Source organism: Megalopta genalis, chromosome 3, assembly GCF_051020955.1.
Source record: "Megalopta genalis isolate 19385.01 chromosome 3, iyMegGena1_principal, whole genome shotgun sequence".
NCBI classification, from domain to species: domain Eukaryota; kingdom Metazoa; phylum Arthropoda; class Insecta; order Hymenoptera; family Halictidae; genus Megalopta; species Megalopta genalis.
The window spans coordinates 3,720,146-3,745,930 of record NC_135015.1 but is presented as its reverse complement, the minus strand read 5'-3'; the positions used below and the strand labels follow the sequence as shown (position 1 = coordinate 3,745,930).

Genomic DNA, 25,785 nt, shown 5'->3' with positions numbered 1-25,785 from the left:
TATGTCGCCAGTTTTCTTTTCGGCACGAACTTGTTCCTGTGGAATCGTGCGCAAGTATCGCGCGATTTTGCACACCGACCATTTGATCTTGTCGGCGCATTTATGTTTGCGGTACTCTTATCGGTGTTCTTTGAGAATTTTGTTCCCTTTCTTGTAGTTACATTGTGCGCTGACTGCTTGGCCTCTCGCGTTCATCATGTCACGAATTAATTCGATAGTTCGACGGGATCCTAATTTGCGATTGGTAACGAGTATCTCAATTATTGTTCGCAGAATAATGTCACTCATTCTACAACAGAGTTGGGTAGTAATCTATTATTTTGTAATTGTTTTCGTAGTTGATTATAAGAAGTTATCATGGTAATCATAGTCGTCAATCAATTAATCGTTATTAGAATAAAACAGTAATCATGATTGTATTTCATAATCTGTAATAATTAATCTGTAATCTGTAATCCCGAAAAAATGATTAATTTAATTTTTCTCATCACTTCCTATTGGGTGCGGATGAGGGGCCCAAATAAAAGAAGTCATTCGTTGACTAATGAAATACGTCCAAATTTTCTAAAAACAATTCACCAATTTTTCAATTAATCATAATAAAACAAGTAATCTTTACAAAGTTAATGATTACTATGTTAATCATGACCAACGATTATATTTGCTTTGATTACTTAAGTTATTTATTAATCATGATTACTTGATTTCACGTTAGTCATAATCGTTAATCATTAATCGGATTGCTTGTTACCCAACTCTGCACTAACAACTCTATGTTAGACAAATTTGAGATTGTAGAAACATGATCTACATCAGATTGCAGATTTTCCGAATCTATGACAGAGATATATTATATGTAGACTAAACGCAAAATTGTAAGAATATTTAGAAAACTTGGACTTTGGAATTTGGATTTGGCACTGTTCCATTCGAACAAAACAAAGAAATGCGTTCATATCTTCTATATCTTTCAATTAATCAAGAGAGTTTCAATTTTCTACAAAAGTTCACAGTAGAACATGTAAAAATTTCAGTGACTGATCATTCTCATAAAAGTCGAGATAACAATTACCATCGGTTCCCAGTAAAGACTGATATTCTTTGCGATTTAAATCGAATTCTACAAGGAAATGAGAGACAATCAGCCGGCAATCAACGCATTAGCACTCCAGCGACCGAAGCAATAAATTCCGGAAAGACGACTCAGATAAAGCTTGCATCGTTTTCGCTATAAATCGTCGAAATTTCGTGGCAGCGAGATAAAATCCGAAATGAAGATCCTCAAATGACGCGTGAATTGCAATCAATTTCTGCTCGCAATCCTAAAAACGAGGTACCATGAATCTGCAGTCGGTTGCCGGAGCGTGAAGATTATTCTGTATCGAAAGGTTGATCGCGGATAGGGGATGAATCAAGGAATAAAAAGAGAGAAAGAGAGAGAGAGAGAGAGACAGAGCAAGAGATTCTCATGTTTGGAAGCAAGAAGCACGAAGCCGACAACTGCGTGAACGTTAACCTGACACGAAGAAGGAGAAAGATTGGATGAGGACGTGCTTCACGTTTGGACTATTTGCCTACGCGCAAAGAAACTGATGGATAATCAAAAAGAATAGAAAGAAAAGATGATGGACGAAATGAAGGACTGTTGTTCTACCACAAACCGCTCACGGAAAAAGGATCTAGGTGTAATCAGCGTTATGTATTATGATACTGTATTATTTCGTTATCTACTTTGGCTGCGGTTCTACGGTTCGCGGGCGTGCCTGCTTTATGTTTTGAAAATTTAATCTATGTGTGTGTGTGCGGGTGTCGCTCTTGATTGGCGCGTGTAGTTTCGTTTTAATTCACTTGGTTGGCTCTTGCTAAAAGTTTTACGCACGCTCTACGAAAAAAGTATTTATCTACGCTACGCAGTCAGACACGATATTGGCCATACGCTACGTTAGAGTATCAGTTTGCGGATTACAGTAAGTGTGTGATTCAGCCTCGATGCCTAAGTTCAACGTACGTTAACGGCCTCTCAAAATCTCTGGTCACAAACGAACAAATCGAAAAACTAGGAAAAATGTAAAAATAAAAGAGGAGTGAAAATTTCGTTGTTACTAAAGCTGCTTGTGTTTTAGCAACAAAATCTCCTTTCTAATGAGATAAAAAACCAATTGTGCACAGTGCGTTCCAAGGGAACGTATACACTTTGGACAACAAAAATATCATCTAACAGAGACAGAGACAGAGAGAGAGAGAGAGAGAGAGAGAGAGAGAGAGAGAAAGAGAGAGAAAGATAGAGATAGATAAAGAGTGAGAGAGAATGTGAGATAAAGAGAGAGAATAAAACAGAAGTAAAAATAAAAAAAGGTATTCTGTTCTGTTTTCTCTTTTATAATAGAATGTTAATTGAGCAACGTCGTCGTTTTGTGCATCGAAAAACATGTCGACCTCGAAATCCTTCTTGGCGACTTCGTACTCAAGGTCGTACTTCTGCCCCTCGAGAACGATGATCCTCTTATGATACTGGGTCAGAACGGACTTCACGTTAGCTGTCAAAATTCGAAGTCACTTTTGATAAAAAATTCGTTCGTTTGCCGGCACGCTTAGCTCTCTACTACTTTTGTTCAAACTTTGCGTTTCGTGTTTTGATTCGATCCCCTCCCCCCTCCCCTTCCGGGATACGCGCGGGAATTCTGATGTCATGAATTAATCAGTATACGGTCGAGAACGGGGGTAGAACGGTGTGAAGAACGGGTCACGTTAAAATCGACGTAGAAATTCACTTTGTTTTTTATCGACGAGAATTCACCGGCACGCGTCGACAGTTGACAATCGACGATCCTGAGCGACAACCGTTTGATTTTTCTATTGTTTATAGAATTCATAAAATATGCAATTCAAAGTAATATGCAATCCCGACTGTTTTAAAGGTATTTTAATCACTTGTAATTACTACTATACCATTTCTCTGCATTCCTATGAATCATACAGATCAAGGTCTGCAATTTAAATAACTTGAAAGGAAATTGAAATTAGAAGATAGAAAATTAAAGAAATAAAATACTAAGATATAATTATACGAGAACTACACAAGATCATGTTCAAGAAACGTGTATATGATTTTAAAATTTCCGTGGTTTCAGCCCCTTTTCTTGTGCTTCTATCACTTTTATTCTCTTTCATGCTGATAGAGTAAATTTTAACACACATTAAAGTTCTACTTGCGCGCAGAAATTCACTGACACCTACGTGAAATGAAAATAAAAACGTATGTAAGTAGATGTATACTTTCTGCTGGACTAAAGGTACGTTCACTTTGAAGATGCGCGTAACATGAGATGTACGCCTGTCTATGCCGTCGTCGATATACGTTGGCAAATGCTCGTCGGTGCGAAAAGTGTCGATTTCAAAGCGACTCGTGGCATCAGGGGTCGCAAAATGGAAGAATACGGTGTCAAAGCTGAATCGAAACAGAGAGAGATAGAGAGAAAGTGACGCCGGATCCAGCTGGATCCTGGATCCGGGAGCAGGGATCAATCGCGAATCGAACGCTCGAACGGCGGGTTGTAGTATTTTGTTGGCGCAGGGACATAGAAAGCAAAAGATCGCTGCGAGCGTTGAAACTGCGGACGTCCGACCGAGTCGGACATCATTATCGACAAAGGAAACCAAGAAAAGAAAGAAAAAAAATGTCAAAATAAACGGAAGAGAACGCTACACAGGTGTATACGGGGATATTTCTTTGCTCCGTTGTCAAATGAACAGCGTGTGACGGATTTTATGAGAACACAAATCAAATAGTTAATGATCATTATCACAAGTACGATGGAAAAGTAATCCACGGCTTTTGCTTGTTGGTTCTGCGAGAAATCATCAGCGACAAATATAGTGATAGTGGGTAGTAATTGACGACGAGAATATAGCATTAAACGAAGAGAGCAAATCACGTAGATCGCGCGCAACAAGAAAAACGAGCGAACAGATAGGTGTGCGAAAAAATAGAGACAAACAGAGAATAGACAGAGAGCGAGAAATAGAGAGATAGATAGATAGAAAGAAAGAGAGAGAGAGAGAGACAGAGAGAAAGACAGAATAGCCGTGTTATATCAGATAGTGAGTGAACAAAAAATATAAATAAATAAATAATAGTACGTTTGTCAATAATTAAAACGGCGAGACGAAATGCGAAGCTCGCGACACTTGCCCGGTTTGCGATACATAGAATTGTCGTTTTGGCGAAGAACACGATTCTGGTCTTGAGGAAACTAACCAGGTATCTACTACATTGCTCTTGCATTATTTGTTTTGAGTGTTAATTAAATCAGATTTCAGACGTGCGACTTCAAATTTTGTTTGCAAGAAGATCGAGCGATGGTGTAGCTACCTGTAATTGTTTTTAAACTGTGTGCTCCAAGTAACCTGCGGATGTTCACACGAATTTGATCTTCTATCAGCTAGCTTATGGTTCGAATTGATCGTAGAACACAGTTTTTACTTCCTTAGATTTAAACGAAGTAAAAAGCAGCATCGAATTTCGAGCTACAGGCAAAATAAATAAGAATACAAATGAAACGAAGTTAAAATTCTCAGATGCATGTCTCGACTTTTCCGAGCACATCCTGCATATGCACTAAAGAAATAAACATCAAGCGTCAAGAAAACGATATTGAATATAGTTGCAGAACTTCTTGGTACCATTTCAGTGCATTTTATAGCATGAGATGGATATTGCTGAGGAAACTGATGGTGTCTAACAGAAATCTCGATTAAGCTTCCGAAAATCTAGTGCATTTTAAATGCGCGAAATCCGCAGGCAACTAGCAGAGGTGAAAAACAGAAACATAAACAGTGTACGTGTGTGCCTCAGAGAACGTGAAGTCTCTCGTCGCGAGGATACGGTGTAAAAAAAAGAAATGCGACGTCACCGGGACAACATAAATACGCTGCCGCCGTTTAAAAATAATGGCAATGTTACGGTTGCGTAACGACGAGGGTCGCCAGCCGTTTGCCAAAACGCATCCGAGGATGCACACCGACCTCTCTGTTCGTCAATCGAACGTGGATTCGCAACCGACCGGGCAAGCGCGTTCCATTGCTCAAATGCAACAACATTGAGCATCGGTGTTGTGTTAAAACTTGTGGTGTGCATGTGCATATGTATGCCTGTGTATGCGTATGTATGTGTGCGTGTCTCTGTGCGGGTGTGTACGTGTTGTGAATGTGCCTCGTTATTCGCACGTCTCGTTACGTTTCTCGCAACCGTTCGTTCTCAAGTACCTCGAAGTCCTTCTTCTTAACAATATATTCGAAGTCGAACTTTTGATCCTCCAATGCTGTGATCCTATTGTGGTACTCGCGCAGCACGCGCTTCACGGTCTCTGTGTGGATCAAGGTGAAAAAGATCGGACAGAATTCATCATTTCTCATTCAAACTCGATGGGGGAACGATACCGTCGTTCTCTTTGTTCGGCCTCGGTGCGCGTCCTCTAATGCCGCTGACACGGTTAACCAACAGTATCCACAGGGTGACCAATAAACTGACGCACCGGAAACAGCTGGTCCGTCACGTACAGAAATAACAGAGTGAAATTTTTCCCGTAGAGTGTTCCGTTCTTTCTAATATTGGATTTAGAATTAGCAGTTTGCAATATACGATTCCAAAACATTAATTCTGTTAATATTCTATATTGTCTATAAAATTGTCTAGCTACTGCTGGACCATTCCACTTGATCTCGAAGATTGAATTCATTCTCTCGAATATACCTGCGTGAAACTATTCTGCAGAACTAATTGTATTGTATTGTTCGTCATTTTTCGAATGTTTTTTAATTCTGCCATGTGTCTGACCATGGCTTTCCACTTCCGCTTGCTTCGAAAAGATCGTTTTACTGCCTGGAAATCATCAGCCTGTCTTATATATCTTTCTATTAAACTGATTGTATTACACCGAGCTTACTTTTCGAAGTATTCCAAGTTCAATATCGTGTCTGTATATTACCCGATCCTTCTACTTGCTGCTAAAAGTTGATTCTATAAAACTGATTATTTAAAACTTGTCACATATTTTCAAACGATTTCGAATCGGACGACGTGCCTGATCATTGCTCGGTAATTCTACTTGCTCTCACAGGTCCCATTAGTAAAGTTGACTTTGTGAAAAATTTTACTCTGCATTTTAGATTCTGTTCTGCACGTGGAAACTCCTCTTTCTCGATTGCGCTGCGTGTTATTGGGCAAGCTGTTGTATACCATACCATTGGAATTACATTTAAGAGAAACCATTCGAGACATTGATTTTTAACTGTGTGTCCACTCGCGTAAATACTTTAGTAACGCAAACGTGAATGGAGATTAATAAATTCGAACTTAAAATGCCAGAAACTAATCGATAGAAAAGGTTTAAAAGTAGTTCATCTTTTCAAATATAATATATAAAGCGAAAACATGTAGACATAAACAACGTATAAGCAAGAAATATTACAATCTACTCAGTTCAATCTACCTTATCGTTCAAATTATATATTCTCGAAGTACTATGTAAGTTGAACGTCGTTACAGTAAATTTAGGCAAAGCGTTTCAAGATCTACATTCTATCAGCAAGTTCCCGTAGACCCGTGCACATAGTGGCAGTATTTGTGTAGCATCCTGTACGCAAGCACAGGTGCCCAATTCCAGATCGATATCCCATCAAGTGCGCTCTTAAATAAAATTCCGAGGCATCTGTACCGTCTGCCGTGTCCACGCCATAATACCCTTCTCTTAAAGCTACCGTGTAGTCTTCTGTGAAGATAGTGCGCTCGCACACTGGAGGGACCATTGTCGTTCACGAGACGTATGCCAACGAGCATTTAGGTGATCGAACCTCGGCGTGCCATCGTCGAGCTTCCTCCGAGAGGAGAATGCCGTTCGCTACGATGATGGATCGAAACCACCGGAGAAACGCGAACGACTCTACCACGAACGAACAGATCGCACGATACGATTCGCTTCTCACATGTCTCTCGGAAAAAAAACCCTCCCGGGAAAATAGTCGTCCGGAAAATACATGATCCTGATTCGAAGGTAAGCCTGCGGCGAATCAACTTCGGCCCTGACTTGCTCGAAGGTCGGATGAATGAGCACGATGGCCGCTCGATTAGCGCGGGCTCTTTAATTATACTAAATTCGATTCCACGTAGATTCCACGTCTTCGAATCATTCTTCATTTTATGCATGTTCAGACGTGAGTAAATCTAGGTTGAAAAGAGTCGCGAATATTCTTTGATCGAGATCACTTAGTATTGATTCTAGTTGTGCTTCGAGTATAGTGAAGACCGGATAATTTCAATATATCAATTGAACTGTCAGTAGACTTTCGGACATCTGAATAGATCTTGAAAAACTGAATCACATTTGTCTAACTGATTTTTCAAAATCTTGCACCGATCAAAAGTTACAACGATTCAAAGTTCCCGCGCTACGGAACCCATTGTCGTAGGCGCGTGAACAGTACTATACCGAACATGGAATTCAAACCGTTGTAACTTTGGATCCGAATAAGATTTTTAAAAACTGTTCAAACGAAAGTTGTTCAGTATTAAACGAAGTATAAGTACATCTACGTAAAAGTTTCTTCACATTAAAAGATCGAGATTACCGAGGGGAAAAAATAGGCCCTCAGCCAACAGAAAATAATCGATCGAGCCTGCCACCGTGCTCCAAACCCAGGGGACGCGGTTCACGAGTTACGGTATTCCCGATTACATTGAATACTGTTTAAGTACCTTCGCTCGCGTTGTCGGTATCCTTGGCCTTTCCGCAGCGTTCCTCGATGATGCGCCTCCTTTCCGCGGCTTTTCTCTCCTGTTCCTTCTTCAATTCCTCGGCGGCTTTCTTGCGCAGCAACAACTGCGGACAGAGGAGACACAGGCGGGGTGCCATTGTCAGAATCCGGCGATCGCATAAAAGGCGGAATCCTCGCGGCGAGGGCCGAGGGATTCCGTAAACCGTATAAACCGCCCGGTGAATTCCCTTTCGCGGTCGTGTCGGGCTAAGCCCTGGAACGTTTTCTCGCACCCCTTCCCCGGAATATCATGCAAAGAGCGAGCGGGAGTGCAAAACTTGTTCCAGCCACTCCGTGGTGAAACGATTCGAAAAACCGTCGGAAGTCCTGCGCGTTGAAGTGTGACAAGGTAATAGAGAAATACGGGGCTTTGAACGGTGTTGCTCGGCGAAATGAAGATCTAAGGCGGCGATAAAGCCCGCCCAGTAAAGACCGGACGAGCGAAGTTCCCACCGAGAAGCTGGAACAATGGCGTTGGGTGGAAATTGCGGCGGAAAATTCTCGCGAGCAGTTTTGTCTTGACCCGGGTGAAGGGTCACGGGATTGATCCGAATTGAAAAAGGGGAAATAAGAGATACGGTGCCGAATTTCAATTCCGTATCTCGATCAGGAGGGCAGCTATGTACAAAAATAGATTTTTAGGGAATTGAATCGAACGCGAAGATTCCGAAGTTTATTCTGTACATCTCTGGCTACTGAAATACACCTTTCAGAATTATTTCCGATTTTTCGGTTGGAAATTCCGGTTGTGAAAAATCGAAAACTAGGTGATGACTTTTAAGATTAGATATCTCTGCTATGAGATTCGTTTTTAAGGGATTGAATATTTAGCTCTAAATACCGAAACGCATACTCGGAAGCTTTATCCGATTTTTCAGGGTGACCATTCTAATTGCGAAAAATTGTAGAAAAAAGTTAGAGGAGATTTATGAGAATATACGACGCACCGGGAGGTTTGTAACGTGGCGGGGAATTAACAGAGAATGTGGTGTAAACTCACCCTAAGCTTCTTCTTCCTGTCAGGGGTCATGAAACCCTTCTTCGCCTTCTTGGCTTTGGAAGCCTCTTCGAGGCGGGCGCGGACCTCCGCCCTCTTTCTGTCGGTCTCCGCCTGTTTCCTCTTCTTTTCCTACATTTTCCGTGCGAAACTCCCTTAAAACATCTTATCTGACAACGACACGGAACGCAACATGCCGCGGAACCGAAGAATACCACGCGACGGCGCGAATTTTAAATTCGTAAAGAGACTAAGAAGAGTCCGCGTGAAAAGACGGAGAAAGGATAACCGTTAATCCCTTTTGGAAAGTCACGGACAAAGAATTCGAATTCTTTGCGCTCTCATGGTGATGTACAGTCGTTCAGGAAAGTCTGTACACCTGGCAAATGTTGAACATTTTGTACAGAATTACGGGACTTATAAATATTTCTAAAATATCATTTTTTATTTGATATTAAAAAAATCATCAGAATAAATTCAAGGCCATCAATTATTCTTTTGTTCTCTTGGTATCTTATAAATAATTTCGATTTGTCAGGTGTATGACCATTTTTGTGACCAACTGTACCACCGTAACTCGCTGAACGTATAGAAAAAGCTGGTGTTCGAAAACATGTTTAAATAATTTTTCTCCAGGTAATCGTTCGTATTGGAAAGTTGGTCGAGGACCAAATAAAGTCGAAAGCATCGTATGTATGCCCCGGACGGGACCATAGCTCGAAGAACCGTCGCGGATAACCGTTTCGATTAGCATTGCTCGACAAGTTATTGAAAAAGTTTCGCGAGTGATCGTCCTGTTCTGCTTGACTTTAAGGTTCGCCGATAGTTTTCCCTCTTACGTACATCCTCGAGACGTTTCCTCTGTAAAGAAAAAGAGACGGGGGTCGTCAGTAAAACTTCTCCGTGCGGACGGCACGCGGAACAACCTTCGGACCGGAAATGGCTATGATTCTCTTCCTGTAATACATACTAAAACCGAGCTGTGCCCAAAAACTCAAACATTTCATACTAAACATTCCAACTAAACGTTTCAATACATTTTTACGTCATCCTAGTAGTATTCGTGACATTCACTTATAAAAAGAGTCTTTATAAATATTTTAAATATTTTTATTTAAGTCATCGAGCACTATTTTATTATGTGCTTGTTCGACAAGAAATAGTCAAGCAATTTTATATTTAATGCAAAAATTCTCGGATTCGTTCACCAAAAGTAATCACATTTAATTTCGTAATTAATTATAAATAATGTGCTCGCGTTAGAGCACTAACGAATCGTGTGCCACGAAGGTCAATGTTCCGGGTTCCGTCTATAAAATTGTGCAAAGCGTTTCATGAAGCCGCGCTGTTCGTGTGTCGCGCGTCATTCGCAGCGAGGTGCAATGCTCAATAACGATGAGCCACACCGTGAAAATTGTGCAAATCACGAATAGATTCGAAAGTTTGACGACATGCAACAATTGGCTCGTACAGCGGTGCTGTAAACCCGAACGAGCGAGCCCACGTGCTAATTACAAAAGCGCAAGCGTGAGGAGCATGCTGCGACACAGAAATATTTCGTCTTTCATGCGACTGTAGTATGTCTACGTTACCCCAGGTATCTCTGGATATCTAGATTGCTCGTGCTTGGGGAGCTCTATTCTATCACTACGCTGGCTAAAACTACAGAATCGGTCTTGGCCGAATTAGGATTGGGAAGAGGACACGTTGTTTGTCAGTGTCGGGCGGACCGTCGTAAGTCGCGCAATTCATTGAACCAAGTTTAGATATTAGTTTCTTTTAAGTGATCTCCAACAATAATTTATATTGCATTTAAAGAACGTAAAGTACGTTTTCATTCTTTTGCTCTTAGATGATTGCTGTAGCTAGCATAGCTTTCAGTTTGTTTCAAGTAATTTTCAACGATCTCAATAACAATTAAGAAACATAAATCTAGTCTTCATTATTCTGTTCTCAAAGGGTTGTCGTCTGGAATCATTATCAAGAAGGAATTCTTTTCACTTCAGGATGAAATAATTTACCGAATTCAACGACATCGCTCATGCTAGGTGAATTCGTGTTGCCATAAATAATACACAGTTCGGACAAACGATCTATTAACTCGATCGTCGATTATCGTCTGCAATCGTTAATTAGTGGCGAATTTACTTCAGCTGTCATTGATAATTAACAGCAGTAGGACAGAACTAATCCGTTTAATTTTAATCGTCATCGGTAGTGCGTAATTAGATTACGTTCTATCCCGCTTTGCTTTAAAGCCGTATTTCCGCGGGAACGTTGAGCCAAAATGATGCCTCAATCGTTCTTGTAATCAAATTTAAAGTCACTTGCGATGTAAATCAAATTGCCCGATAATTTTATTTAAACGCGCGCATTTACCAACCGCTCGAAAATGCCTAAAACAAAGATGGCGGGGAAGATGATAGCAGATTATAACCCTTTACAGTCGAAAGCGTTTCTCTCTTTTTATTGCAGAATTTGCTGCGTCATATTCCCGTGACAATCCATTTAAATGCAACTGCACTTACACCATATAATTGTGGCGTTATTCGAGTCAGCAAAATAAGTAAACAAAGGGATTCACCCTTAACTGGTATAATAATTTTCACAAACAGTTAAATAAGAAGTGAAAAAAATGTGTTAATCGTATTCTAGATGAACGTTCTATTGATAGTGTATATTTAGTTGGTATATGAAATAATAAAAATAAAGAAAATTAAACTTTGACTACAAAATGAAATAGAGATACAATGTTAGGGTCACTCATGACTTCAGTATACCAGTGAAAGGTTGAAGTGGTGTAAATTGCTACGGTATGAAATTCTATGATTTCTTAATTTTACGGTTGTTAGACAAATATTTCTTGTATAATTTCTTATTGAAACTTGGTTCAAGCTTCGCGGCGACGAAAATAAAAATTCGTCGAAGACGTGACTTATGTCGTTCCGCCTTGCGACTAAGGAAACAGAGGGAACGTTACGAGATGGCGGAAATACATTCTCCCCCGCGAAGTATAAAAAGTTCCGCGCATGAAATGAACTTCCGGCGGGAGACGCACGAAAGGAAGTCTGATGGGATTCTAATATTTTCGTACGCCGGGAGCAATATCTTCCACGGCGACTCGAACACGCGGAGACCGGATGTTAACGGAACAAGAAGCGTGTCGGAGAGATATTAACCCTCGCCATACGGCGCCGGGTCGTCGGTGACCCACATGTCGCGTATATGAAAATCAGAGAAGATCGGAACTTTAAAATAACTGTATTGGGGGCGAAAGGTGTGCACAATTATTAATGTTCCTATAATTGCCTCAAATATTAATTACGTATAACTATATATTTTATTTAAAAAAAACAATGAAATTAAACAAATGTTTGTCCAATATATTCATCTGTTCTTTAAGGACAAAAATTCAATACCAAAAACTATTCCATAAGTGCACAAAATTTGTAGTTCCGATGCCAGGAATTTTTGATAAACTATGGATTTTATGCAAAAATGACAAGGTCGAAAATAAAATTGTGGAAATATAAGACAAATCTGAGAATATTTTTATATTATGCATAACTTAGTAAAGTTATTCAAAGAGGAAAAACATTTTGATCTGATTTCCAATTTTTTAATGTAAAATATTTATAATTTACAATCTCGATTCCACAGAAATGCAGAGGTCAAGTTTGACAAATTAAATTTTACTAATCTTCTAATATAACAAAAATTTGTAATTTTGATTCTAGCTTTTCGTAGGCATTGTACTGCGTGCAACGGGTCCTCGATGACCCAGCGCAGTTATCTCGTACCTCGAGGGTTAACGAAATGGCTTTACGACAATGTCGTGGTAAAGTAGCGGAAAAGTTTAAAAAGAGAAAGGAGACGAGCAGACAGAGTGTACGGGACGGTAAATAATGTTGAAATAAGGGCGTGAGTGGCCCGATAAATCAAGGCTAAAATCCACCCCGCGGAGGCAACCGACGTGTAGGTCGTAATACTTCCGATTCTATCTCTTACTCTCCGGTTCGTACGAAATTTTATGTTTATGCTCGTGGAAAAATATAGACCAGGTTCGGCGAAACTGAAACATGTTATCGGCTATCGGTACGTTCAATAACTTTTCACTTTTCCGGCGCGAAATTGTTTCCAACAAATTACGAGGGCGCGTCGATACTGTCTATCGAATATCGAATATCGCGAACGTTTTCGTCACAAACTGTCCATTAATTGATATCAATTACTAGATATTTCTTTGGAGAATATTTTGCAGCTTCCCTCAAGTTAAATTGGCTGGGGAACTTATTTCCGTGGAATTTAATTTTTAATAAAGCTTTCGTTGTAAATCAGTTTTTATAAAAATACTAAATACTAAAGTAAATTGAGCAGGGTACACGCGCGAAATACACTAATTTCTCCCGGAAACGCCAAATTTCGGGTTGCTGTGAATTTCGTTGTGCTAGTCCTACGCCTATGTCATTTATTGCTACGTCGATGCTAAGGGTTGACGGAGTCAACAAAAAATGGTCTATTTGGGTGTGAGCCAGATAAGAAAATCGCGGAGCTACAAGACACATGACTAATCTCCGTTGAATCGTGGCATGTGGCCTCCGAATTGCCTTCGAATAGTGACACATGGCCTGCGAATTGCCTTCGAATCGTGGCAAAAAAATTAGAAATAACAAAGTTAAGTCATCGCTTTTATTCTAGCATTACTATGTATTCATATTAATGTACACCAACATTCTGGCCGCTGCCATTTTTGGCGACTGCCCCGAGTTTCTATAAAAACGAGCCGCGAGACCCGAAGAATCGCGACTTAGTATTCTCGGATCTGCCGGTTTCAATTTCGACCTCCGAATTTCTGGGAGAAATTACTGTATACATTCATAAATTTCATTATTCTGCGACAGTATTTTTATCACCCTTACTTTACAGACGATTAAGACCTGTCTACACTAATTTCTATTGTATTGACAAGACTGTGTGTCTCACATATCTGAACATATAAGCCTTTATCAAAAATGATTAAATAGGCAAGATTTAGAAGCGCGCACTAGTTAATAAAGTACATTTATGATCATAGTATCTTCTATCGTAAAAGAAAAACTATTGTCGACATTGGTATAATATTAGCCAAAAGAACGTTTACTTTACACGTTTACTTTACAGTTCGAAGATAATTGAATGCCAGCCAATTTAACAAGGATTCAGCACATCTGCTACTAAAACGAGCAAATGATATTTAAAACAGTTACAAGATTGAAAGAATTTCGTGAAAAATGATTAACCGGACAAATAAGTGTCGATTTAGTTCTTGGATCTTGCAATCGATGCGCAAAATGTTTCTTTTGTACAAAGATCTGCGGTCTAGTCACAACACTTTCTCGTTTCAATAAATTTAAGCAGTAAATCTAGAGGAAAATTTCCAAGGTGCTACGCTCTTAAAATATACAGACCAAATAAATTTGAACTGCTCCGAATGCGAATGCCGCCTCGATTCTCCTAAACCGGAACTTACGACGTTCGAGGTAAGATTATTATTCGAGGGAAACATCGAAGTAGCCGAATGGAGAACGATATCGGCGGATTCCGGTGGTTCCTTCGTCGGGATGGAGCCGTATCACGGTAATCCGGTATTCCATAAGAAATGAAGAGATAAGGAGCAGGGCAGCAGGGGGTATTTGAGGAAAATCGGGAATCGGGGATATCGCGTGGTTCCCCTAGGGGAAAGGAAATATCGAGGTGGATCACTGTCACGAGGATAAACTTCTACGATTTCCTCGTTATTCGGCGGGGCACAGAAAAAAAAGAAAAACCACTGGCAAACTGCGTGTGGTTCATCGTGGACTGCACCTTTTCGTGGTGGCGCGTCAAGTTTCCACTTTGAACGCAATAAAAAGACGAAAAAAAGTTGGTGAAAAACAGGGGACAGAGAAAAAAAAACAGGGCGACTCGGTCGATTCAGTAACCCCGACACGATCGAAGCTTCGTGTGCCGGAAGTCCTGGTTCCGTCCGAGCGAAAAAAAAAAATACTTAATCCGAAAGGAAAAATTCAAAAACCTCCGGGCAAAATCGACGACAGAAAAACGCTGCCGATCGTGCTCGCGGATTAATCGAAGACCCGTAGAAAACACTTTAAGTACTGATGTTACAAAATACATGATTTTGATCGGTATGTTATCTTTTTCCAATATACCATGATATCAAATTTTAGTGCATCGTTGATTTTATAATAATTTGCATAAGTGTTTGTTGAAATGTATTTTTGGTTCGCTGTACAGGTTATTTGTGGACAGAGTTGGCACCCGCGGTACTCGCAAAAGATGAATGACACCTTCAATTTTCTCTACAACTAGAAGATTGTATGTGCATGGTTGTTCACAAATACAATTCTCTTTTTTATACAAATGCGACCAAATAGAAATTTGTAGATTCCAATTATTATGTGCGTTACCTCTTGCCTTATAATAACAAGTCAGATGCGTTGTGAGAATTTAGAGCACAATTTATCAAATACGTATATATTATATTATTCAGCGATTCGAAAAAATATAGAGATGCAATAGATCCTATGAAGGACACATAAGTTCTAATTACCGTGACACAAAATATGTTCTAAGGCAAGTGGTTAAACATACTTTGTAATCAAGAGGAATGAAATTTTCTAAATAATTTAACGTTGGAAAAGTCTCTTTATACTCTTCTGGAAATTTTGACGTTTGGCCCTAACAGTGTCTTCTACAAGGAGTCTTCAATTATCTATTTTCACGAGACTATGGTCTAAGGGGGGGTCGGTTCTATTTGTTCTCAAGGGGCGGGTTCTCGCAAGCAAAAACAGCACAAACGATGCGTACCTTTCGTTATAATTAATTACACTGCAGAGTCCGAACGGGGACAGGAACGATCCATTGTTCGCCATTCCAGCGTCAAGTCGAGATCCAGATGCGTCGAGTGTGGCCGATGTGCAACGAGACATGAAAGGGCGAAGAGGGAAAGAGAAAAAAAATCTCACATTAAACCACGTCCATTCGAGCTGTGTGAAATCGGCACGTCGGTTTGCCCTCCAGAAAATCGGGAAATTAATTGACATTCTGGTTCGATTGAATTTGAAAAATTCTGAACGCGGGACGAAAATTCCGACGACCGCGCCGAAACTTCCCGTCCAATTAAAGTATTCTGTCAAGAGCTCGGGATTCAATTTTGACATCTATTGAAATTTTAGAACGAGTACCTTTTCGCGTACAAACAATGTAGTGGTTTTTTTTTCTTGAACTGAAAATTGGTTTTTGCGACAGAACGTAGAATGAATTCTGGCCTCGAGAACCCGAGAAAATTGAGAATGTCTCCTTTCACGTTAATGAACCCCTGCTGTTTTGGAGAACGGTTTTGTGTTCAGAGAGCTTTTGCAGGTATGCTTCTCTTGAATTGAATATTAATGTTCATATGGAAATATAAGATAAATGACGTTTGTGAATGAATGGCCTCTCCCGAGTTGAATTACGACCTATTTCTTTGGAAAACGATTTTGACTTCGCAGAGCTTTGAAAGATACGCTTTTCCTATATTGAATGTTAAGATAAATGATTGTAGATGATTCTACGATCGTAAAAGTAGAAAAATTGAAAATGACACTTCTGTTATACTAAATTATAAATTTCTGTCACTTTGAAGAACAATTCGGTGTAAACTAAGGTGTCGAGGGTGTTTCTTACGAGTTCCTTTTTAGAAACTTCAGCTTTTTCTAGGGACATTTATTCTTGCTTCATGGAAATTCATGTTTTAACAAACTCCCGTGGTCTATTTATAATATTTAGCAGAGCGGTTACCTTATTTCCAGCGCAAAACCCATTTCGAAGGAAAACGTGGGTTCGCGTGAAAAATAATGAACTAAGTCGTGTTCCTATTAAAGGAGATGTTTCCAGTACCCACCTAACCTCATCGTCCGCCATCTTGTCTGCTGCGCTCGTCTACCTAAAAATAAAACAGAGAAAACCGGCTGTTTCACTGTACAAGATAACAATAATCGTTGCATCATGACACAAACACCGATTTATTTTCGTGAGAACACCTGGGTCTATTCTGACCTACATATTTTAAGTAAATATTAATTGGCTCCTGAAGATCGCATAGTTAACTAGATCTTATGATCGCTGAGCTATTTCTCTTTGGGATAAATAAATTTTCAGAACAATATTGCAATTACTGGGCTGTCTTTTAAAGATACATTATAATAGAACCTCTACCATCCGAATTTTTAAACAAACCTATCTTTCAGTTTCTATATTTTATTTACAATTCAAATTCTATATTTTAGAACAAAAGGAAAATAGACAAATTTCCTACGTTTTTACAGTACAAAAGCAACTTCATATTTAGATATTTTTGTAATTGTAGTGTGTTTTTTATCCTGATCGTTACTGAATGTGTATTGACGTAACTACTCGAATACTTATAGATGGATATTGTGCCGTACATCAGCAAGAATCAAATAGCAAGTTTCTGAATTAGCCCAGGCATCCTACATGTCCTTCCCTCGAATGTTAAGACTTTAACGATAAATGACTCCATATTAGCGACATCTGTATCAAATCTCTTGCAAACAAATAATTGAATCATGCAACTTTTTGCATGGCTGAATTTAAAATTTGTATATGCGATCTAATTCACTGCAGAAAATATTTCACCACGTTGACTGGCGATCCACAACCCCCAAAATTCCTCACAAGTCTAAACTAATTTTAGACGATCAGACCGAAATTGTGAAGAAAAAAATTGATCACACCGATTGCTCCTTTAATCCTTCGATATCTCACGAATTTAATTATAGATATATCCCAATGAAAATGAATGAAAATGAATGCGCAACAGTCAACGTGTTAAACGATTCTCTTGCTGAAAGAACTAGCATAATCGCGCGCAAAAAGGGTGTTGGTGTCGTGCAGGCAGGTTGCGTCATTCGCGTAAAATTTTCGGTCAGTGACAGGCGTCATCCGTGCGATAAATCGCGGATCCGGCGCGTAAATTCCCGACGCTAGTTCGCGTCGCAACGCCGACGCGACGGTATAGAATATCCGGTGCTCGAAAATAGCCTGGCGTCGGCCCCCGCGTCCCCCACCTTCGGGAACGGTGGTCGACGGCGACGTCGATGCGTCGGCCGATCCAAATTTGGATGCAACGACCTGGTGTGGACGCTCGCCGACCCGACGTCGAGACCGGAGGGGCAAACCTGGAGAAAACGGGACGATAAGGGGGCCGGAAGCGCTCTGGACAACCTGGAGTCGTTCATCTTGTCCGCCGAGCGATATCTCGAAATAAATTTGATGGCTGACTTGAACTTTGAAACGAATTCCCAGAGTCTCGGGTGCAGAACGTTTCCGCGAGACCATGAAAGGAGAAGCAGTGGAAATAACTGTTTAAATATAGAAAGTGGGGTACGATTGTTTTCGAAGCGGGAATAATAATCGCTAGCTACGGAGGGACTAATTGGAGACGTCTGTGAATAGACGATGCATTTTAAAGTGAGTCGTGTGCCGCTGATGAAGCGGATCATGAATTATTGAGGAAACTGCACGGTGGATCAGGTTACATTTAGAGACGAATGGATCTGTTTCTTTGGCTGGACTGTCGGCTATGAGTCAGCTACAATGTTTCAAAATAGCACCCAAATTTACTGCACGCACCGATTGTGTAACCGATCGTGTGCACCGGGAAAACACTTATCTGGGAAGACGAACCATTTGTTGTAGAATGTCTAGTAGTCGGCAAATTTGCTATTTTCCAGTGACAAAGAATTCTGCGAACTGAAACCTTAAATGACTCAATCGATTTATGTAGATCGAGTTTATTGAAAGTTAACGTTGGACGACATTAAAGATCACAATTTCATGGAGAATATTATGTTGCTTTTTAAAACCTCTGATGTATGTAACAATGATAACGATCAATTGGACTATGGATGAAAGTTGAGGTGAAAGTGACGTGCAGGCGAAATAATCAAATAAAACTACTTTCGAAGTGATAAGAATTTTCGGAAACGATTAGGATGCAGTTAACTCGATTACCAGTTCCTGCCGAATTGACAGTTCGAATCGTCAGGTGATCGGATTGCATTTCGCTGGGAGTACCTACAAGAAACATACGATTGCTAGAAAACGGAAAAACATCTAGCGGTGGGAATTTCATCGTATCACTGGCGAGCGTCGCCTTTTATATTCGTAATGGACGTTCGTCTTCGCTAAGTATAGCTTCCCTCTCGCTCGAGCCATTCCAAGACACGGCCAGCCGACGAGGCTCCGCGATGTGTGTCCCGTCTCCGATGTCAAAGAAGATCCCGACACCGTAAAAATAGAAAACACGATCTCGAGTCTGCCATGGATGATCTGCCTGGCGAGCGATCGCCTAGAAACCGAGAAGAACGGCTGCTCGCCAGGTGATCGTTTCCCATCGAAAAGGATCGAACCACGTCGAAGTCGTGTATAAAAAAAGACAGACGCGATTCAGACGCGTCTGAAGACGAGCTATAATTGTCGGCGAGGTAGCGGCAGCCGCGGCGAATACTGGCACAAGGCTGTCCGAGTGTATCCGCGTGTTCTGTCGATCGGATCATGATGGCCAAATTTTCCACAGCGCGAAAGAAAGCTGTACTACCAGCTAGACATCGTGAAAAATGGAGTATTAGTAGACACTGTATCTTCCTTAAAGCAAAGGGAAGAGACCCAATTGGAAATAGAGTGCTGGAATAAGCTGGAACAGGCGGGGCCACGCTTGGCCCGACTACGCAGAGAGAGAGAGAGAGAGAGAGAGAGAGAGAGAGAGAGAGAGAGAGAGAGAGAGAAAATCAAATAGATAATTTTAGATTCCTTTAATCTCATATTGCCTTATGTATGACCAAGTGGTCCCATTAGACCCGTTGAAGGTGGAACAATTTTTGAACACGCCAATTGAAGACACTGTGCATGAAAAGAGAGAAAATAAGATACACAGACCAATCTCTTTGACATCATTTTCCCCTAATGATCTCCTTTTGCAACGAAGTTGGGATCAAATTGCTGTACGGGGTACTGTCGAAGGAAGAGCAACCTTATCCACGCCTGTTTAAGGCAGTCCACAAAGAAAGAGGGTGGAATATTTATAATCTTCGATCTCGTCTATATCATTTTTCCGTGAAGTATTTTTCTACAGCCGACATGAAGTCAAATGGCCCTAAGGGGCACTGTCCGACCCTATCGAATCAGCAACAAATTTTAGCCACGCCTGTTAAAGACACTCTACACAGAAGAGAAGCTAGAGCATTTAATCAGTTTTTCAGCCGTCTTAGCACTGAGCGAATACTTCTGCCAGGAGCAAAGACAGCCCCAGTGGGTTAGGGCCCAGGGCTCCGGTCACTCTTGGGCCGACGACACGGGGGGACCGCGCACGGACGTCTCGAAGGGTCACAAAGTTCGCGGAGGTTCGTACGAATTTGGGTTCTCGGAACACTGGTGACCTTGAGTCGGGTCTCTAGATCCTATAAACACAGCTATCTCACTGGTTGCACTCGATACGACGAGACGCGAGGTTGTCGGAGGTGTCCGTGTCCTCTTCGGAGGAGTCGCGACGACGTAGAGCAGACGTTCCAGCCGCGGATCGACGACTAGTTGCGCTTACCTTGAGAAAGAACTGTGCCTGGCTTCGACTAGCCTAACCGCCGATAGTATGATGACTGATATTGGATCTTGGACAGCTGCTTCGACGTCGTGCACCTCCATCGTGGGTTGTTCACGTGGTGTCGGCCGACCAATGGCGGCGCGCCTTTGGTCGTAAGCATTTTTAGGCGAGAGCTTTGCCCGCTCCGCCTTCTGCCAAAAATAATCGGAAACTGAAAACGGAGCCGGGTCCGTTCTGCGCTCGCTCGCTCGCTCGTTCCAACACGCACGATTAAGCGTATTAACACGCTTCGCTCCGTTCCGCCGCGCGTGCTACGTGCGAAGGAACCGGGCTTCGTCGTTTCCTTTTCGTTCTCTGATGAAGATGGATTGGAGAGAGGTAACGGGAACGCGATTTAATTGGCACTGTCCTCTCACTTCGCTCCAGCTGATCTTCGAACGTTCCGGCACATGGGACGATTCAGTTCAATTCTGGCGATCATTGCTGAATTCGATCTTTGAACACAAACGCGCAAAGGTGTAATAAAGATGTCGCTTATGTTATAGTAATTCTACAGTACCCAGGAAGATATTGTATTAAACCATATTGATTCAATTTTGCATGTAGTTCCCTCGGTTGCCATAATTGACTGCCATACATTGTATTCTTATCAATGATGTAGTTTGAAGAATCATTTCATTTCAACGTTTTAGTTATTCGAACCAATTTCGAATGGCCCCAATAAAAACATCCGATAGAGTCAATATGTTGATCTTGCAATTAAAAGGGTCTTTGGAGGATTGATCTTAATGATGCAACAGGGTTAATGACCACGTCTTTATCTTCCGTTGCACTAATCATGTCCAGCGATTTTATACGAATCTCAAACGGATACATTAATTCAAGTCAGTGACGTGTGCTCATTCGTCAGGAAGGGATATTCGATATCTCGTTTTCGAAGCTGATTCTATCAGAGACCAGTTAGCGATTCAGAGATGACAGAAGTCGCGTCGAGGCAGAGGGAGGATGTTATTAGCGGACCGTTCTGGATTTCAGGAGGCAGCTGTTTGGCACAGAACTGCGGCAACGCTGACGGAAACATTGCAGGCTAAACCCAACGCAGGCGATTGCTACCAATGTAATATCTTCGACGATTTCCAACGTTATCTCTGACTCGCAGCATTGGTAGCGTTTGATACCGTGAAAAAGGACATCGTAAATTGTTCTATTTGTTCGTAACACCAACAGAAAGTAAATTATTTTGGTAACCTTCGTGGAATCTAGACGCGTATATTTTTAAATCGCAATGAAATACGACGTTATACCCTGGAATGTTGGAGGTGGTATAAGGTGGATTGAGTTTCAAAGATCCAGAAAATGATTTCCAGTTCTATAAAAAGTGCCGGCTCTATTTGGAGCCGGCAGTTGGACCCCTATGCATCGTGTACCATCGCAGCTGTGCGTGGATTTAGAGGTTCTTCGGGGTTGGAAGTTGGTAAAGCAGTAAACTGTTGGTCAAGTGGAATGGTCCGACCATTGGTCGGACAGGCAGATAATTAAGGATAATTGCCAAAAGAGCTACAATGGATAATCAAGTTCATTCGACGCACGAAAGATGGCGAGTGACGCGAGTGCTGAGATTGTTAACGTCAAAACAAATACAAAAATATTGAACAATGTAAAATAAATAGCCGATCGCAAGATTATTCTTGGAAACAAAATGCTAAAGGTGACATCGGTTTGCTTTAGGAAATCACTTTGATGGAGAGAACGGTTGAATGATAACAGTTTATGCTGCGAGATTGCAGTGCAGATGCGAAACCGAGTGAAACGGGGGAAGCTTACGCATCGCTGCTTCGTCAGCTGAACTTGTAATCAAGTTATCTGAACTGCAGCGAGACTGCTTACAGACGAGATTAAAACGATGAAAGATAAGATGCCATGGATTAGCAGAATTTTTGGTCGCGCTACTTGGTCAATTGCAAAATGACTTTGATACGTCTAATTATTTTAAAGTCTCTTCCCATTTGTTTCAATACGCTCGAGCTACTGTGACGATCACTTCTATTCCAGGATTTATAAAATATGCAAATGTCCATATTTACAAAATATGCAAATTTTCAAAATACGAGGTGGAACAAAGTGGTCGTACAATTAACCAAACAATTTTTGCATCATTGAATGTGTTCGTATTCAACCCTTATGGAAAACTATGATGATTAGAACATCGTTGATGTTAATCATTCTCGACAAAGGAAAGAAAACTTTATTGTATGCCTACAAAAATATTGTTTCGACTTGATAGAAATATCCTAACTTTGGCTCCTAAATAGCTATTAAGTATAAAGGATGAATAATGAGCAGACTGCAGACGTATACTAATTGAAAATCGTCTACACTAATTGCAAGATACAAGAGTCACATAGATTACCTTTCTTTTCACCAATTTTAACGAGTCGAAAATAATGCAACGTTTAGCCTACTCATTTTAAAATGCATAATCATTAATGCCGAGCAATCAAAGCCGATTCTGTAGAGAGTTGACACAAGATTCGCCAGCGATCGAAAAACCACCCCGATCGGCGATTTCAGGATTAAATCTTTCTCTGCATGGTCCCGGCGTTAATGTGAAGGTTATTAAAAATAACTCGCACGATACAGGTACGTGTCCCGAGGGGTGGGCTGACTGGTCTGGGGGTGGAATAGGTGCTAGGTGGGTTGGTGGGGGCAGCTCCGAACGGCAAGGGTGATTAACCCGGCGTCCCTGTTGCCACGACGACGATCCCGTGACGTCACGGGACAAGCCGGGGTTTATGGGTGACCCACATTCCAAAAATAGCCATCACCGACCTACCACCCCCTTCTCCCGTGTCGCTTTTACCACCCCCTTCCACAAGCACTGTCGCCCGCTGAACCACCGACCCCGTCAACGTGCCCTACCCCCTCAAACCTCCCCTCAACAGCCGCACGACTGTATCACCCAGTCGGCTCACCCTTTTTCTTCCCCCGCTCCTGTTCGTGTCCTGCCTTCTTCCTTGTTTTTCTTCCCTCTACCTGCTGCGAGGCTGCGAACGATACAGTTCACGGATGTCGCGTCGATCCACGGTCTCATATCTCAAAACCACCGGAACCATTTCGTTTAGAATCTCGCCACTGGTTCCAGGTATTCAACAGAGAAACCGAAGCACCTGGAATTTGAGAGGCGCATTGCCGATAGGTTGCAGGTTGAAGCGATTCTAGAGGATCTGATAGCCGTTTGATCGGTTTCAACTTGGATTGCATGTTTCAGCATTTGTACGACAATTGATTTTGGGATGAAAGAGTTCACAAGGATGTCTGGTCATCCGATCATTCTTAGCATCTAAATTAATCGAAAACATCTACCGTGACAGATGATACAGTTACTAATCCGTTTGATCAACTATAAACCGTGATTAGACGTTCGAGCCTCTATAGAATGAGGATTAGTGAATTGATTGAGAAGCCTGGTAGCAACTATTTCTATTGCAAGACGCAAAACAGAATGGAATGAATGAAAGAATCCAAGAATATTTGAGCATCTATTTGATGAGTCCCAAACGGCAAGTAGATGTTGGAGTCCCTGTATGGTATTTGTATTTGTAATATCAAGAATATCAAAGAAATCAAAATCGACTGTATTGGGTTGGCAAGAAAGTAATTTCGGTCATTCTTTTGTTAAGGTTATAATCATTTTGTCTTCAGTTTTGGTAGTTGAGACACATTTAGGTTACTCTATTTGTTTGTATAAACAAATTCCGTGCAGTTTTGTTTACAAGTGATAGTTTGCTGTAAACATTTTCGACAGATTTTACTTTTTTATTTTCATGCAGGCAAGAAAGCGACCGATGTTCACAAAGAGAATTGGTTCAAAAAATTTCTTTCTATAGACTTTTCACTTAGAGATGGCCAATATTTTAGTAGACTTTCTAAAGTTGATGATGACAAAATTAAAGCCATAATTGAATCGAATAGTCATATAACTGTACGAGGGATTACAAAAAGGTTAAATGTATCGCACACAACAATTGAACATCGCATAAAATGTCTTGGACTTTTTAAGAAGCTCGATGTTTGGATTCCGCATGGATTGAAAGAAATTCACTTAACACAACGAATCAGTATTTGCAATACTCATTTTAAATGTAATGCAATCGGCCCTTTTTTGAAACGAATTATCACTGGTGATGAAAAATGGATCTCGTTTACAATACCATTAATCGAAAAAGGTCATGGTCCAAGAGTGATGAACCAGCACAATCCATATCGAAAGCTGAATTGCATCAGAAAAAGATCATGCTGTCAATTTGGTGGGACTATAAAGGTGTTGTGTATTTTGAGCTGCTTCCAAGCAACCAAACGATCAACTCAGATGTTTACTGCCAACAACTTATGAAATTGGAGGAAGCAATCAAAGTGAAAAGGCCAGAATTGGCAAATCGCAAAGGAATCGTGTTCCACCGCGTCAATGCGAGGCCTCATACATCTTTAGCAACACGTACAAAATTATTGGAGCTTGATTGGGAAGTGATGTCGCATCCTCCATATAATTCCGACCTTGCACCATCGGATTATCATTTACTTCGAAGTTTACAAAACTTTCTAAATGGTAAAAATTTCAATAATAACGACAGCCTCAAATCGTACTTGATTGAATTTTTTACTGATAAGGACCAGAAGTTTTATGAGCACAGAGTCATGAAGTTACCAGAAATATGACTGATATTTGACTGATTAAAGTTCATTTCTAGTATAGAAAAAATTCAGTTTTATTTCATATTGAAATACCGAACATTACTTTCCTGTCAACCCAATAATATTAGATATCAGATATCTTTTACCCTCTGTACAGTTAAAATTGCCGAATTAATTGAGGGAACCTGAAATCAAAACAATTACTGATCTAATAAACCAAGATCCTTAGAATCTTAAAGCTGCATTCACGTTAAGGTTTCTGAAGAGACCAGCAAGCTATCGAATCTGTCTGACAATCGGTCTGACTCGAGAGTATTGAAATTTCGTGATCACCAAGGGCGCAGAGAACCTATTCTCCGCACGATGCCAGATTAGTGTTTTTTTTTCAGCGCAAATCGACTCGAGGTGGTTGCAACATAGTTTACACAGAACTTGAACGTTTCCGGTGAACTGTACTCGGCTGGCAGAAGGAGAGGGAAGGGAACTTGGAACGACTTTAGAGCGACGACTGGGTCGCAATGCGGTTGGCTAATAAATTTTGACGAGCAAACATACCTACGTACGTAGATACAGGTACGGCAAGTTCCCGTCGCGTTAGCCAACCGGGTCGAGTCTAGACACACCGCACCGATTTCCTCAGCCCTTC

General features: G+C 41.0%; 1 protein-coding gene across 20 annotated transcripts in view; it reads right to left on the bottom strand.

The window, feature by feature from the left end:
* Positions 1 to 20,583, bottom strand: part of wupA (troponin wings up A) — a 51,837-nt gene extending 31,254 nt beyond the window's left edge. For 3 of the 20 annotated variants that reach the window (XM_076519619.1, XM_076519618.1, XM_076519621.1), the window contains exons 1-4: positions 20,448 to 20,562; positions 16,736 to 16,772; positions 8,813 to 8,941; positions 7,754 to 7,877 (exon numbers count right to left, since the gene is read on the bottom strand). In XM_076519619.1, coding sequence (XP_076375734.1) covers positions 7,754 to 7,877; positions 8,813 to 8,941; positions 16,736 to 16,750 — 268 coding nt within the window. In that variant the 5' untranslated portion in view covers positions 16,751 to 16,772; positions 20,448 to 20,562. Of the gene's footprint in view, positions 1 to 2,436; positions 2,538 to 5,265; positions 5,367 to 7,753; positions 7,878 to 8,812; positions 8,942 to 9,652; positions 9,671 to 16,735; positions 16,773 to 20,286 lie in introns of all 20 variants that reach the window. The other 17 variants (XM_076519606.1, XM_076519601.1, XM_076519607.1 and 14 more) reach the window with 17 other exon arrangements.
* Between the last annotated feature and the right edge of the window lie 5,202 nt (positions 20,584 to 25,785).